Genomic DNA, 15,644 nt, shown 5'->3' with positions numbered 1-15,644 from the left:
AGGCTCTGTTTGTGTTTGTTTACAGGTTGTGCCAAAGACCTCTAGATGAGGCATGTGATACTTGATAAGTCCTCCTAAGTGAAGAGGTAATTGACAGATAAAAGGGATTAGCAATCAATCCCCCGTTATTCAGTGAGTCGTTCATTATGCTCGCACTACGTGCTGATGCTTCTGAACATGTACCCAAGATCTTTGTCCAGTGTCTGTCAAGTGGAATAGGATCCCACTTTCTGGATCCCCACACTTTCTTTGTCATAAGCTCACCCAGGCCAGGGTTAAGAGCATGAGGTCTCATCCTCATTTCCATTTTGATCAGCTTCACCCTAACTCTCAATGTTAGTGGTTAAGAGCTACAAATTACACTTGTACAGTTTGGCTTGTTTGTCGAGGTTGATATGACCCCTCTTGACTAAAACCCACCCTTTGATTGAGCCTCTTGTATGTATATAGTGTGTGATGCATTGTTTGCTTGATTTCTTTTGATGTGTTTGCTTTTGATGATCATTTGTTGTGATTGGGAGTTGGATATAAGTCCATATATTAGCATTCTGTTTCCTGTTTGTGGCTAGGAGTCGGGTGTAAGTCCATATATTGGCATTATGTTTCTTGTTTGTGGTTTGGAGTCGGATCTAAGTCCATATATTGGCATTTTGTTTCCTGTTTGTGGTTTGGAGTCGGATCTATGTCCATATATTGGCATTCTGTTTCCTTTTTGTTGTTAGGAGTTGGATATAAGTCCATATATTGGCATTCTGTTTCCTTTTATTTGTGGTTCTCTTATTGGGACTTTGTGTTTGCTTTGTGCTTTGAGCTTGCTTATTCCAAAGGAACTTATTTGGATCATCTCTATGATCTCAAGAGAGGAACTCCTATTGTGATTTCATTTCCTTAGCCCTCACCTTTTTGTTTTCTTCATCCCTCCACTCTAACCCAAACCAAAACCTTTTTGTGCAAACATTTGACTTGTTTTCAACATTAGAAACCTAAGCCTTATGCTTTTGATTTTCAAACTTTCTTTTCATAATACTCATTTTGAATTGAATCTTTAAGTCAACTTTGACTGTCTTTTGTACATACTTCTAATTGGTTAATGTAACCCACTCAAATGTTTCTTTTGTGGTTCCATATGTCCACTTCTTAATCAAATTTTTTCATAACCTTTAGCTATTAGGTTTGAGTTATCTTTGTGGTAGATATAATACTCACCTTTGTCCTTAGTGATGGACAATGAGTCTTCCATGCTTATTATAGGGTTAACCCCTCACTAGCATGTTGAAGCTATCCTCACATGGTGGACTTGTGGTTTTTCAGGTTGAGTTTTCTCCCTTTGATAACAAAAGACCTTAAGGCTTTTTGACTAATCAATCCACTAATTTATTTTGAAATTTTTTACCCGAACTACGAGGTTTTGATCCTAATCTTTTCATAAGAGGGTACGTAGGCAATGGGTTTATCCATCCAAACACAAAATGTAAATAAACTTGTATATTCTTTTCTCGTCTCTTCAATCATGTTTGCACAAAAAATTTCATAAACAATAACCTTTTGCAACAAGTGTGAAAAGGGCTCCCTAGGAGTACCTAAGATGTTTTGGGTGCCTAACACCTTCCCATTACATAACCAACCCCCTTACCCAGATCTCTGTCTCTTTTACTAGTTTTGTTTGTAAAACTTTTTAGGTTTTTGTTCGCTTTCTAACCATTCCTTTGGATAAATAGAAGTGCGGTGGCGACTCGACTTTGTATGATTTACCTTGGATTTAGTCAATATCTTCAATGGCAACAAATACACCGCTACAACGGGATTTAGATGTAATTTGAATTTCCTCAGACGACCAAACAACTTTTGTAAGTTGACTATGTGATCTTCTCTGGTCTATGATTTGACACTCATCTCATCGACGTAAACCTTTATCTCCTTGGGAATCATATAATGGAAAAGAGTCATCATTGCCCTTTGATATGTTGCCCCAACATTCTTCAACCCAAAAAGCATTACCTTGTAATAGAAGGTGCCCCAAGGAGTGATAAACATGGTTTCTCCATGTCTGAGGGAGTCATCTTTATCGGGTTATAACCGGAGAATCCATCCATAAATGAGAAGACCGAAAATTGAGTTATGTTATCCACCAACACATCAATGTGTGGTAGAGGGAAATCATCTTTATGACTGACTCTATTTAAATCTCGGTAATCCATGCACATTCTGACTTTACCATCTTTCTTCGGGACTTACACGATGTTAGTAACTCACTGTGGATATTTTGCAATGGCTATGAACCCTGCGTCGAACTGCTTTCTAACTTCCTCTCTGATCTTGAGGAGCATGTCGGGTCTGATCCTTCTCATTTTCTACTTTACTTATGAGCACTCTGATTTGAGAGGTAGCTTATGTACGAGGATCCTCATGTCTATTCCTGACATATCTTTGCATGACCAAACAAACACATTTACGTACTCACGTAAGAGTTCGACTAATCTTTTCTTGATTTCCTCATTTAAGGAAGCTCCGACCTTAACCTCTTTCTTGTTTTCTTCACTTTCAATATTATAATTTGAAGGAAAATAACTTTTAAAATCAGAATCCGCCCTAAAACATATTATGTGACTAGTGGTATGTTACTAACTAACCATATAAAAAAGTGTACATAAAAAGTTAATTTTTATTTTTATCTATTCTCGATTTCATTTGTTAGAACTAGAAAATTAAATAAAAACATATACTATTTAACAATTATTTTAATAAAGAAAATTGAATAAATTAAAGTTGAGATCAGGAACATAATAATACACGAATGTACTATGGTCTTCACGACATCATCTACATCAAAAGAACTCACTAACCTTCCTTTCCAATACAAATCAAAGCATCCTATCCCAACACAGAACAAGTTGCATCACCATGAACCTCTTTCTCACCACCATCGTCATTGCGTGCGGCATATACTGTTCCACCGGAGAAACAGTCATAGAGTCAAAAGCACAGCCTGATTCAGTGGTTTGGATCGTTCAGCTTTCCGATCTTCATTTCAGCGTTCATCATCCTAACAGAGCCCGAGACTTCACCAACCTTGTAGGCACCGCTCTTTCCATCATCAACCCCTCCCTCGTCCTCGTCACAGGTGACCTCACAGGTATCATTCATCACTTTTCACTTTACGATTTGATGGACTGAATTGGTGATTCAATAGTGTTTAGGTATTTTAGTATTTCAATCTTATGATATGTAATCTATATATATTGTAGTGATTTTGTGGATGTTATTTGTTTATCAGATGGTAAAAGCGAGGATTTGCTAACGATGAAGCAGAATGAGGATGAATGGGTGGAATATCGGAATGTGATGGATGGTGTTATTCAGAGAAGTGGACTTCACAAGAGTTTGTTTTTTGATCTCAGAGGAAACCATGATGGTTTTGGTGTTCCTGATGTTGGTGGTTCCTTTGATTTCTTTTCTAAATACAGTATTAATGGACGATTGGGGAGAAATGGGAGTGTCAATAGTGTCACCATTGAGGTTAGTTTCACCGTGCATTTACTGCGCTAATTACTAGCTCTCGTTATATGAAATTTCTGATATTCCTGTGTTGTGTCTTGAGAACAAATTATAAAATAGTAGAACAATGCTAGCAACATAATCTTTAAGTGTATTTTGTTTGCTAAAGTATGAAAGACTAGAGTATAAAAGTATGTGTTTCATGTTGGATTGTAAAAACGATTATAAGACAAACAAACAACAACTAATCCTTATCTGACTAAGTGGGGTCAGCTACATGAATCAACTTTCGTCATAATGTTGTAAAAATGATTATAAGACAACACAACAAAAAACGAAACATAAGATAGTCTAAATTTTTGTTACTCAATGATTCAGAGACCAGCCAAAAGTAAAAAAAAAAAAGAACTCGGTCCATTTGACCATGTCTAATCAAAAGTAATGTAGAACGCTACCCGCAAGCTCAATTTAAGCCCACACTTCCCTTATGCCACCTCCAGACTGTATATAATGTGCATTGGCCGCCAGGTAGCTTACAGAAGAAGTTATGTTGTGACCGAACTACTTACGTTGTTGTTCTACTTATGTTCTCCCATAACATGCATCAAATACACCCTTTGAAAATTTCTATATTATTGGGCGGGTTTGATATAGGTCCTACTAGATAACTTGGGTCTACTGTCTTTTTTAGTTTGTCTCGCGTGAAATTCATCTGATAATAGAGTTTTCTGCTAACACTTTTCTTTAAAGCATTGGTAACATTTACAATTTGCAAATTGTTACAGAAATTTAAACGATTATGTAACATAATGGATTTGACTCATTTAAAGTGAGGGGTCACTTTTAAAGGAGTTAATAATGGATTTGACTCATTCAGAAGTGAAAAAATTTGATTTAACAAAACCATATTTCTCGTATTTGTCATTTTGAAGAGGATTCACCATTGAATCATTCTTGTCAGTCGAGATTTTTTTTGACTTCTGAATGATAGTGCTGGACAAATTGAGTTTGAAAACATGTGTATGCATGGACAAGTCCAAAAAATAGGGAGCTCAATAATTGAAGGCTTTAACTTTATTGTTATTATTAGCTTAATGTTACTCCTTTCACCTTTTCACATACTTTCATTATATCACAGACAAAGGAGCGGAAACATCTCTTTGTTGGGATTGATACCACAATGTCAACTGGCTTACGAGGGCCAACTAATCTTTTTGGGCATCCCACAGATCAATTACTAAAGGATTTGGACTTGGAACTTTCACACTGGGATTCTATATCGGAAAAACCAGTCACCAAAATATCCTTCGGGCATTTTCCCCTCTCATTTTCTGCAGCCTCTAGTTCTGGAAGAACCTTGAAAGATGTTTTTCTAAATCATTCCATATCAGCCTACTTGTGCGGGCATCTCCATTCTAGGTTTGGCAAGAACTTAAAACGGCACCATCAGTTGAGTAATCGTTTTTTATCCCTGCAGAATTTTTTTCAGTTTAACGTACATCAAAATTCATTTGAAAGCACTGTAAATTGTTCATTGAAATCCCTTCCAAAAGACTTTTGGGAGTGGGAGATGGGTGATTGGAGAAAGAATAGAGCCATTCGAATTTTAGCCATTGATAGAGGCCATGTTTCATATGTTGATCTTGATTTCAAGTCAGGGGTCAAACATGCAATCATAGTGCCAACTTTTCCTTTAGACTCTCGCTTCATGCAGACATCTTCATGTCATCATAACTATGAATGTCAAACTGCGGCCTCTTCATCTTACGAGACAATTCGGGCTTTGGTATTTTCTGTTTCTCCACTTGAGTCTGTTGTTGCTAGGGCCTATGATTCACGGTCAGGAAATCTTGAATTAGTTATAGAAGCCGTTATGACCAAGCATGCTGATGAGGGGAACCTCTATTTTGCTCCATGGAATTACAAAGCCTTTGAGGATATTTCTCCTAATAGATTTTGGCTTCAAATTGAATCAAATGACATCATGGGTAGATCAACTATGACCGAATTAAGACCATTTTCTATTAATGGTCATAGCTTCAAGATTTCTTGGAGCTGGAAGGAGTTTTATGTCATGGGATGTCAATGGGCCTCCTTATATTATCCAATATTATGGTCTTCTCTGTGCTTTATGTTCTCCTTTCTTATTGTTCCTAAAGCTCTCCTTGTTTTTCAAAAGAATATATATACTTACAGGAACTTTATCGCCAATAAAGGCTTAGTAAATGGCGTATTATGGATTCTCCAGGAGCTATGCAGGGTTCATACATTATGGTTTGGTTGGATAGGATACTTGTTCTATCTTATATTGTTCCCCTGGTTTATGGGGCAAGTTTTTACAGAAGGGAAGAATATGGTGTACATGACTTATATGGGTTGGGCTTTAGAGACTTCTAATGGAAAGGGGAAGCTTGAGTTTGTTGGATCACCGGATATTATGGTGTTGGTTCTTCCTCATATATTATTTGTTGTTTTGCCTGCAATTTTGGTCACTGCTGCTCTGACTGCTGAAAGAGCAATTTACCGGGAACGAGTGTTGGCATTTTCAGGGAAGAAAGAAGACGATCTTGGTTCAGATTCTAGAAAATATTTATCAAATAGAAACCACAGCGGCACAATATCTACTTTCCACCTTGGCAAGCGAAGGATCCGTATGCTTCTTTCTGTGTTTTGCTTGGCAATATGTTGGAAGCATTTTATGGTAATGTTTTATTATTGCAAGGCAGTTTTTCAGCTATCCTTGCCTTTACTTTTTGTATTCTTGTTTTATTTTTATTTATCATATTTACTTCACCCATTGCAGAACTGCAGAACTCTTGTAAAAGCTTATGATATTAACCCAGTACTCCATTTACTGGGTTATGGTCTTGCAATCCCCTTGTTATTGGCATCTGCTGTCAGTGAAACCAGGAATGCCTAATGAATAAACTTGTTAGAAGGGTTCACAGATTCTCGTCTCGGACCAAATCTGCCCCCAAGGATTCTATACAAGAGCACACACGTGTGCACGGGATCAGTTCTAAAATTGATCGAAACTAGTGGGGGGTCGACAGATATTCGACACCGGGGAACAGGCAACAGGAGCGCTGGTTTGACAAACCATGCCTGTAATCTGCCTTTGGTTCTCAGTCTACCAACCCAAATGTACCATTCTTAATGGTGATATTTCTGTTGTTTGTACTCTAAGGTCTTGTTTAGTTTAGGACTTTACTGTTAGAAGAAAGAAGAGGGCATTGCACTGCAATATGCACTGTGTTTTGTTGGTTTTGCAGGGGTTGAAGAAGGATGCAAGAAAGTTGTTATAATGGCCGAGTCACTTTACAAAAACAAGTTAAAACTTGTATTTATAGAATGTTTATTTACTACTGAATTGTGGTGGTGTTGTGACTTAATCACTCTCTTAAAAAAAAACTATCATTGCGGAAGCTCTAATAGTTTTTACTTTTTACTCAAACATCTAGTAGTTTTAAAGTATAATATAATTTTATAAAATTGTTGCACTTTGAAATTGTAAAAGTAAGCGAGGGTTTGTTCTTTGAAGAATTCTTATTAATTTACTCAACAACACGTAATAAATCAATCCATAATCCATACTACTATTAAAACAACGTTATAAAATCATAATACTATCAAAATGATATTACAAAACCATAATATTATTCATAAGCCATAATACAGATATTATCAAATACTACTGTGTAAATCGAACCTCCTATGTTCCTTTTTTGTCTCTTGTATTACAATGTTGTTTGTTTGTATCTCAGATAGAATGGCCTCTCCAGTGGCTCTCTCATAAGTATCCTCTGAAAAGTCTCATATGTTTATACTCATTCATACATAACCAATAGGTTTCTGGATCGTAACTAGACTCGGATACCACGGTTGGGTTATCAATTCTCAGGGGTTATCACGAGAGAGCATTTTTATATTGGTTTTCTTTTATGAGCAACACACCTTGTGAGAGACACATCTAGGCATGACAACATAACCCGTATCCGTGGGTATCCACCCGAACCCGCCCCGAAGTTGACGTGGAAAACCCACTTTGACTGGTTTGAATTTAGATTTTCCCCGATTATAAAATACGAGGACGGGTCGGGTAATGGAGACACTAATACCCACCCCGAACCCGTCCCCGAACCCATCCCGTTTATTTCATTATGTACATTATTATTTATTTTTGATAATTTAGAATATTAAATATGTGGTCAATGTTTTAATATTTTAATTTGAATATATTATTTAAAATATTTGAAATGTATGTATGAAAATTTTTTAGATTGTTTTATTTTATTATTTGTAATGTAATTTTATTTTGGAAAATAAATATTTCTATTAAAAAAATTGATTTCAGTAAATGAATGGTGGCGGGGCGGGGATACCTGAACCCGTTTGGGACGAGTTTGGGTCTTGATTCTTCATCCCCGTTTGGGTTTGGGGCAGGGAACGGGGATTGTTTGGGGATTCGGGTTTGGGTTTGGGGGAGGTAAAAACCGTCCCCGACCCGCCCCGTTGCCATGCCTAGACACACCACATACTCACCCAAAACCTTAGGATGATAGGTGTGTGGGTTCTCTCACACTTGTTTTTCTCAACATCCTCCCTCAAGTGTGACTCCCCCTCAATTGGAAGCTCTTTCATTCAGATACACTTTTCACCCTCCATTGACACTTGTTCTTTGATGGGACATGCTTCCTAGCCACCATCATGTGGAAGGACTTTCGATGCAAGAGTTGGTCTTTCACTCGAATCAGACTCTGATACCACTGTTGGGTCATCAATTCTTTGGGGGTCATCGTTAGAGAGCGTTTTTACATTGAGACATTTATTATGAGTAACACACCTTATGAGAGACACACTACATATTCACCAAAAACCTTAAGGTGATAGGTGTGTTGGCTCTCTTACACTTGTTTTTCTCAACACTATCAAATGTTACAATGTATATCAGACACCCCCCATTCATCTTCCTTCTTTGCCTCTTATATTGCAATGTTGTTTGTGCCTCTGATAGAATGACCTCTATATTTTCCCTCCCATAAGTGCCTTCTAGAAAGTCCATTCTCTTTATACTCGCTCACGCAATATCCATAATACGATAACATGTCGGTAACACATCAACGACATGATCTACACTAGGTTGTTCCTCCTATAATATCTCATGCTGAGTTGATCTAGGTGGATCTCTCTCTGCATATATTGTCACGTAAAGATGTGACATTATGAAATACCACTCCATGTAGTTGAATACACTACTACATTCGTGAGGAGCTACGACACTTCGTGCTTCATCTAGTACTAGATGATTATAGAAATCATCATACATTACATCTACATCCATGTGGATCATAGAATGAGAAGCAGACACAAAGGGTTCTCTTGGAACAACTTGTAGATACCTAAACTGACGCATGATTCGCTCAGGCAGATGTGGATACAACATATGTGACCCATAAGCTAACCGTCCAAAGTAGAAGGTTATGTAATCTAAGGGGTGTGTTTGGTGATGATCGTCGTATAGCCGAAAGAGTATATCATATGTTGATATGCGGTAAAAAAACACTCTCAAGAGCTTGGTCGCTGATTTCCTCTAAGCAGGACGAATGCACAAGCATGTGGTTGATCCTCGGTGTAGTCCTCAATAAATGACAAGCTAGAGATGTGTGGAAATGCTGGAGGATCCATGCCTGAAAATGGTACATATGAATAATTAGTATTTGTGACACCTCTTGACAAATTTATAATAGTAGACCTCCATTGTTATCCAATAATAACCAACCCGAAGAATCCTCTTAGTCATAGCAGACCCCTTAGCATGCACACCTTCACATCCCTCGTGTATAGATCTTATGATCGTGCTTGCTTCATGTCTATCCATGCATCTGATTAACACAGAATTATAATTCCTCTTGTATAAAACATCCATATTCAAGAAAAACTTTGGGGAAAACCTCCTCAAAGCTTTCTTATCGGTGATGGGTGCTTTCTCGGGATATTCATGTCTTTCCAAATACCTCTTAATATCATAGAACCAAAGCTTATTGTCAGATTCGGCCTCCATTGCTAGACAATGTGTTGGTTCATCCAAGTGGTAAATATGGATGGCAGGTGCTTCGTTCTTCCACTTGACTTTAAACATGGATGAAAGAGTAGCTAGAGCATCAACTAATTGATTCTCTTCCCTCGGAAATAATGAAAAGTGATTTCATCAAAAAGGGAATCAGCTTCACGATGTATTCTCTGTACGAAATCAACTTCTTATCCCGAGTTTCCCAATCTCCTCGGATTTGACTGATTACTAAAGTAGAGTCTTCATACACTTCAAGAATCTTGATTCTTAAGTCGATGACTGCTTCAATACCATAGATGCATGCTTCATATTCTACCATATTGTTGGTGTAGTCAAAACATAATCTGTCGGTGAATAGAATGTAAAAGACAGTCGGAGATGTAATAACTGCTCTTATTCCATGGCCTTTTGCATTAGAGGTACCATCGAACAAGAGCGCCCACCGTGCCCCTGGTTCGGGTCCTTCGTCAGGGCCACGAATATTGCAGTCTCTGATGAACATGATGTCCTCATCAGAAAAGTCAAACTTGATCGGCCAGTAATCCTCCACAGGTTGATGAGAAAGGTAGTCTGACAAGAAACCCCCCTTGATAGCTTTCTGAGTCACGTACTGGATGTCATACTCGGTTAGCAACTGTAGCGGTAAATTCATGACCATCAAGCTATGGATAAGCTAGACGTCAATAAAACCAGAGTCGCCACCGCGCTTTTATTGTTTCCAAGGGAAAAGGGAAAAGTACGAACAAAACCCAAAAGATAAGAAGTTTTCAAATCAAAATTAATAAAATGGCAGAGATTACAGGTAAGGGGGTTGGTTACACAGAGGGAAGGTGTTAGTACCCAAAGTGTCCTAGGTACTCCTAGGGAGCCCTTTCTTGTGTGCATATGTGTTTTTGTACAAATGATGTTTGCAATAAATAAAGTGGAGGGATGAGGAAAGAGTTCATTAATTATATTTTTGTGTTTGACAAGACCTTCGGACTTGTGCCTACGTACCAACATAAAAATGAGGGATCAAAACCTCGTAGTTCGTGGTATCAATTTCAAAGTGAGTGCATTGCTTTTAACAAAAAAATTAAGTTTTACAAAGGCACAAGGGCCTAAAAATGGTTTGAATGAGTGTTAGTTCCTTTTGGATTTTGAAATTTTAAGTCAAGTATAGTTAAGTTTATTTACAAGTTTGATTAAGAAAAAGTTTGAAAATGCAATGGCATAAGACCAAAGTTTCTAATTTGCAAAATGGTCTAAGTTTAGAAAAAACAGACACAAACAAAGAAGATTTTTAAAAGAAGGGAGAGATTTTGAAATTAAATAAATGGGGAGGAGGTGAAGAGACTAATCCTAAGCACAAAATTAAAAGTTGAGAGTTGAAAAGATCTTACCAATGAGCTGCAATCCAATAGACAAGAATGTCATATAGAAACCCAAATTTCCCTTGAACTTTAGAATCAAGCAACAAACAATACACGAATAGCAAGTTGAAGGGCAAGGCATCAAATAAAGATAGCCACATCCAAGCTTAGCAACTCCATAATCTTCTTCAGAATTTCCCATGTATCAGATGACTTTAAAGATGGCATAAGACACAGGTTCAAAATAACAGCTTCACAATGATCATGTTGCAGATGAACTCAAGTGGATCTTCAATATTGAATCAAATGAATGTCCACTTCACAAGCACTTGGTTTCATGAAAGTTGGCATTGGCCAAGTCCTTTGCATAGGGAGTGTTTCCTAATTTCTAAGTCCAATAGTCTCAGATAAAACCAACAACCCACACAAAATATTTTTTAGGGTTTTTGTTCTTATTATGTACATTAAGGTCAAAAGAACACACAAACAAACAAGTATATACAAACACAATATATCACAAAATATGGTCCAAATGGACAAAGTGAAAATGACATTAAAGTAAATAATTTGAATGGTATGAATAATGGCAAAATGAATAAAGCTTAAAAATTAAAGTGCATTAAAAGTAAATGACTTGAAATTAAAGGTTAGTTGATAGTTGATTAGAAGTTAGTATTGCTTTTGCTTTGTTTTTGTTTAAGTCATTCTTTGGAGAACACTCAACCCACTTATCACAAGCATGGATCCTTGAACCAAGACATCTTCCAAAGGAAGAAAAAAAGGCCAAGTTTCCACACAATACCATGAAAGGGGGGAGACTTACAATCTCACTAACTAGAATGTTATGCCTTTTGTGTCAAAATTTAACGCTATATTAAGCAATCGTAATTGGACTTATGTAGAAGTCACAACTATTTGAGGTCAGACAATAGAACTTTGGTGTTAATGTATGTTAGAGACATAATATAATGGACTATGCTCATGAAACATACCACACACAAAAAGAATATGCAAAGTGGAGGGCCTAATCTCATCCATACTTGTGTTGATTTTGCAGTCAACTAGCCTTAGGATATAGAGATATCATAGGTCCATGACATGAATGAATAAAGAAGGGGAATGCGATGAAGAGGGAGGGGGAATGGATCAAACACAAATTGGTCAAAGGAGGACTTTTACCATATAAAGATCATTCATTCATTTTGGGAGATGGAATGTACATTCCATCAATCCCCTAAATCCAATGATCTTAACCTAGCAAAGTTAAATCAACCTTGACCAAGATCCAACAACACAAGTCAAACTCACAAAGTCAATTAAAATGGCTCTACACAAATTATTTGACATTTAATCAATTAAAAATAATAAAAATATGCATTAAATTAAATTATGGTTGGTCAATTTCCTAAAACCTCGTCAAAACACCAAAGAAATGGCCATGATATTTATCATAGGTCAAACAAGGTCAAAGGACCTTAGAGAAAAATTTTCAGAATTTTTGGAAACTTAAAAGTATTTTTAAACAATTAAAAATATTCACAAAATCAATTAAATCATGAAAAATATTAATAATGATCCAAAAAATAATTTTAATTCAGAAAATGAAAGAGGATTTTATTTAAATTTTTTTGGTGAAATTCTCATATTTTTTGGATCAATATTAAATTTAATATGAATTAATGAAAATAAAACAAATAAAATGAAAATCAATTAATAAAAAAAACATGGACCACTTGATATCCCTCATTAATTGATGTGGCAGATCAAGTGGTATAAAACGCGCATTCCACCGAACACACGAGTCAACGCGCCACACAATTGGTATTCAAAAGGAACACTTAAGATTAAAACGCAAAGGCTTGATAATGTGGCTCAGAATCTGTCCAGCACACCACCAGAGCAAACCACCGGTCATCTTCTCAAGCGACCTTGACCGGACTGGTTCTCTCATCACCATCACAAAAAGGAAAAAGAAGGACATGATCTTAAAGAAAAAATGGCACTGATCATGAATCTGACCTCAATTCAACCTAACTCCAAGTATATTGAGAGATACATGGAGTTGAAATTTGAGGTACATGAATTGAGTTGCTTCGATTTGACCTCAAAGCAACTCAATCTTCTTTCCTACATTGGTAGGACTTCAGACAACCAAGGATCCAAGAGAATTGATGAGAATTGAGAGAGAAGCGAAGAAAAGAAAAAATCTGGAAAATACCTTTAATGTTGTGCAGAACTTGATCGCTCTTGCTTCAATTCTTGTTTGATCTTGCTTAGTAAGCTTGCAGAAGTGGCTTAGGATTGGTACAAAGCTTTGGATCGTGGAGTTTTTGAATCTCCAAACAGTGAGATTCAAACTCAATTTTCAAATGAAAATTCTCAGGTTTTCCTTTCAAATGTGAGGGTTTCAAGTGTGGGAGGCAAAGCTGGCGCGCAAGGGTCCTCAAATCTGATGCAAGGGCCTCTTATTTATAGCTCAAGCAAGTGTTATTTGCAACTTTCAAAATGTTTCCAAATTTGGAAATTGCATGATGCACGCTTGCATGGGCGTGTACAGGCCCATGAAGCTACTCAATTAAGTCCACAATTACATGAAATTGAGTCTGAATGTGAATTGGAGTGCAAGGCAAAAATGTGCAACTGTTTGAAGTTTGATCCTTGCCAAATGATGCAGCCATGTTCAGACCATGCGCAAACCACTCAAACCTTGTCCAAAATGAAATAAAGTGAACTCTTTGGAAAGGTTAGATCAAGAGGAACAACTCTTATGTTGAACACTTTTTCATTTGAAGCTTGTATCATGATGAATTTTAAGGTGGAAGTTTAGAAATTTCAACATGTCAAATTTTTTTCTAAGTCTCAAGCCATATGTTCAATTATTCCACCTTGGCTAACTTTTTATGTGAGTTTCAAATGAGAAACACGTCTTCATCAAAGTTGTAGATATTTTAAAAACCTTCAAAATGGTTACAAATTTGACCTCATTTGGATTTGGGATGAATGAGTTATGTATTTTTGAAGTTGAGGAAAATCACTTGTTCAATGCTATTGGTCCAAAAATGACCTATAATGTATCCTCATATCACATGCTCATAAAAGTTTATTTAGCTCTTCCTCCAAACATAAAAGTTTAAGTAGACACATTGAATTTGATTTTGAAACTTGGAAATTTTTCATCTCATAAAAATTGAAAAGTTATGACCTTGGGAAGTTGACCTTCAAATTAGGGTTTAGACAAAATGACCTATAATCTTTCAACATAAAAAATGGCTTTCCAACCAAAAATAGATATATACCTCAACATGAAAGTTTTTTGGAATGCCATTTAGAGTAAGTTTGCTCTTGGAATCATTTTCATATGATAAAAATTGTAGGAGATATGGTCTAGGGGACCCCAGTTTTGGTCAGATGAATTCCTCTGGTCAACCACCATCAACCACCTTACTAACTTGAAATTCTCTTGAATTTTTGGACTCATGGGAGATCTTATATGCATAAGATGATGAAATTTGAAGTGCCCCTTGTAGCATTTGATCAATTGGTGAAGAAGTTACACAAGATACCCAGATGAACTAGGGTTTCCAAGGCAAACTAAATTCCAAACTCTTGAAGAATTCTTGATCAAAATAACATGTAGAGATCATGGGGACTCATATATGATGCCTAGATCCATTGTAGATCATTCCTTGGTTGAGATCTTAGCAATGGGGGTCTTAAACCCTAGATGTGAGCTTGATAGATCAAAGGTGATCATGTGCCCTACCTACAAAAGAGTTAGACAAATGCAAAGACATATTTTTGGTTATTTAGTTAGTAAAAAATGATAAAATACAAAGTATGATACAATAATATGGTGTTTGGTGATCTCTCCCAATACAAACCCAATGAATGAGGGGTAAGGAGAATGCCAAGGTATGATCCCAATGCTAATGCATATGATGAGATAGCATGAGGGATCTTAGGGTCAAAATTAGGGTCTTACAACAACATTTTTCCATCTAGCATTTTTCCCATTAACAGTGGGCTTCTTAAAGATGTACTTTATTGAATCCATTTTGGATATCAACAAAGTTGTGTGGCAAATCATATATTGTCTCTGACGTCAAGCTGCCTAAGCTAAAATACAACAAGTCTTCTCCAACAGTGAGTCTCTGGTCTCACATTCAGTGAACTTCTTGCTCAAGTAATAGATTGCATGCTCTTTCCGGCCCATGTCATCATGTTTACCTAATACACAACTCATTGATTCATCTAGCACGGTAAGATACATGATTAATGGCTTACCAGGAACAAGTGGTTTCAAGATTGGTGGTTCTTGCAAATACTTTTTTATCTTGTCAAATGCCTCTTGACAATCATCATTCCACACGACCTCTTGATTTTTTTTCTTAACAATTTGAATATTGGTTCATATGTAGTCGTCAAATGAGAAATGAATTGTGATATGTAATTAAGTCTTCCAAGGAAACCTCAGACTTCTTTCTCTGTTTTGGGAGCTGGAATGTCTTAAATGGCTCTGACTTTATTTGGATCAACTTCAATACCCTTCTGACTCATAATGAACCCCAACAACATGCCGGAACAGACCCCAAAAGTGAACTTAGCAGGATTCAACCTGTAAGACCCCAATTTTGACCCTAAGATCCCTCATGCAAATTCATCATATGCATTAGCATTGGGATCACACCTTGGCATTCTTCTTACCCCTCTTTTATTGGGTTTGTTTT

The 15,644-nt window shown here is 36.7% G+C and overlaps 1 protein-coding gene across 1 annotated transcript; it reads left to right on the top strand.

Moving 5' to 3' along the window:
• Nucleotides 1-2,779: 2,779 nt before the first annotated feature.
• Nucleotides 2,780-6,949, top strand: LOC127126942 (putative metallophosphoesterase At3g03305). Its single transcript, XM_051056014.1, has 4 exons — nt 2,780-3,133; nt 3,275-3,516; nt 4,634-6,196; nt 6,299-6,949. Exons 1-4 carry the CDS (start codon nt 2,902-2,904, stop codon nt 6,413-6,415), a joined length of 2,154 nt encoding a protein of 717 aa, XP_050911971.1. The 5' UTR covers nt 2,780-2,901; the 3' UTR covers nt 6,416-6,949.
• The last annotated feature ends 8,695 nt before the right edge of the window (nt 6,950-15,644 follow it).

This window comes from Lathyrus oleraceus, chromosome 3, assembly GCF_024323335.1.
Source record: "Lathyrus oleraceus cultivar Zhongwan6 chromosome 3, CAAS_Psat_ZW6_1.0, whole genome shotgun sequence".
In the NCBI taxonomy this organism is placed as follows: Eukaryota; Viridiplantae; Streptophyta; class Magnoliopsida; order Fabales; family Fabaceae; genus Lathyrus; species Lathyrus oleraceus.
The sequence above is the reverse complement of the archived record's forward strand: the minus strand, read 5'-3'. Positions and strand labels throughout refer to the sequence as shown.

What these genes read in the sequence shown, in the direction of transcription:
- LOC127126942 (XM_051056014.1), top strand. Translation starts at nt 2,902, where the DNA reads ATGAACCTCTTTCTCACCACCATCGTCATTGCGTGCGGCATATACTGT. An exon ending in TCAATAGTGTCACCATTGAG is followed by an intron (nt 3,517 to 4,633) that starts GTTAGTTTCACC and finishes ATTATATCACAG; the next exon opens with ACAAAGGAGCGGAAACATCT. An exon ending in TATGTTGGAAGCATTTTATG is followed by an intron (nt 6,197 to 6,298) that starts GTAATGTTTTAT and finishes CACCCATTGCAG; the next exon opens with AACTGCAGAACTCTTGTAAA.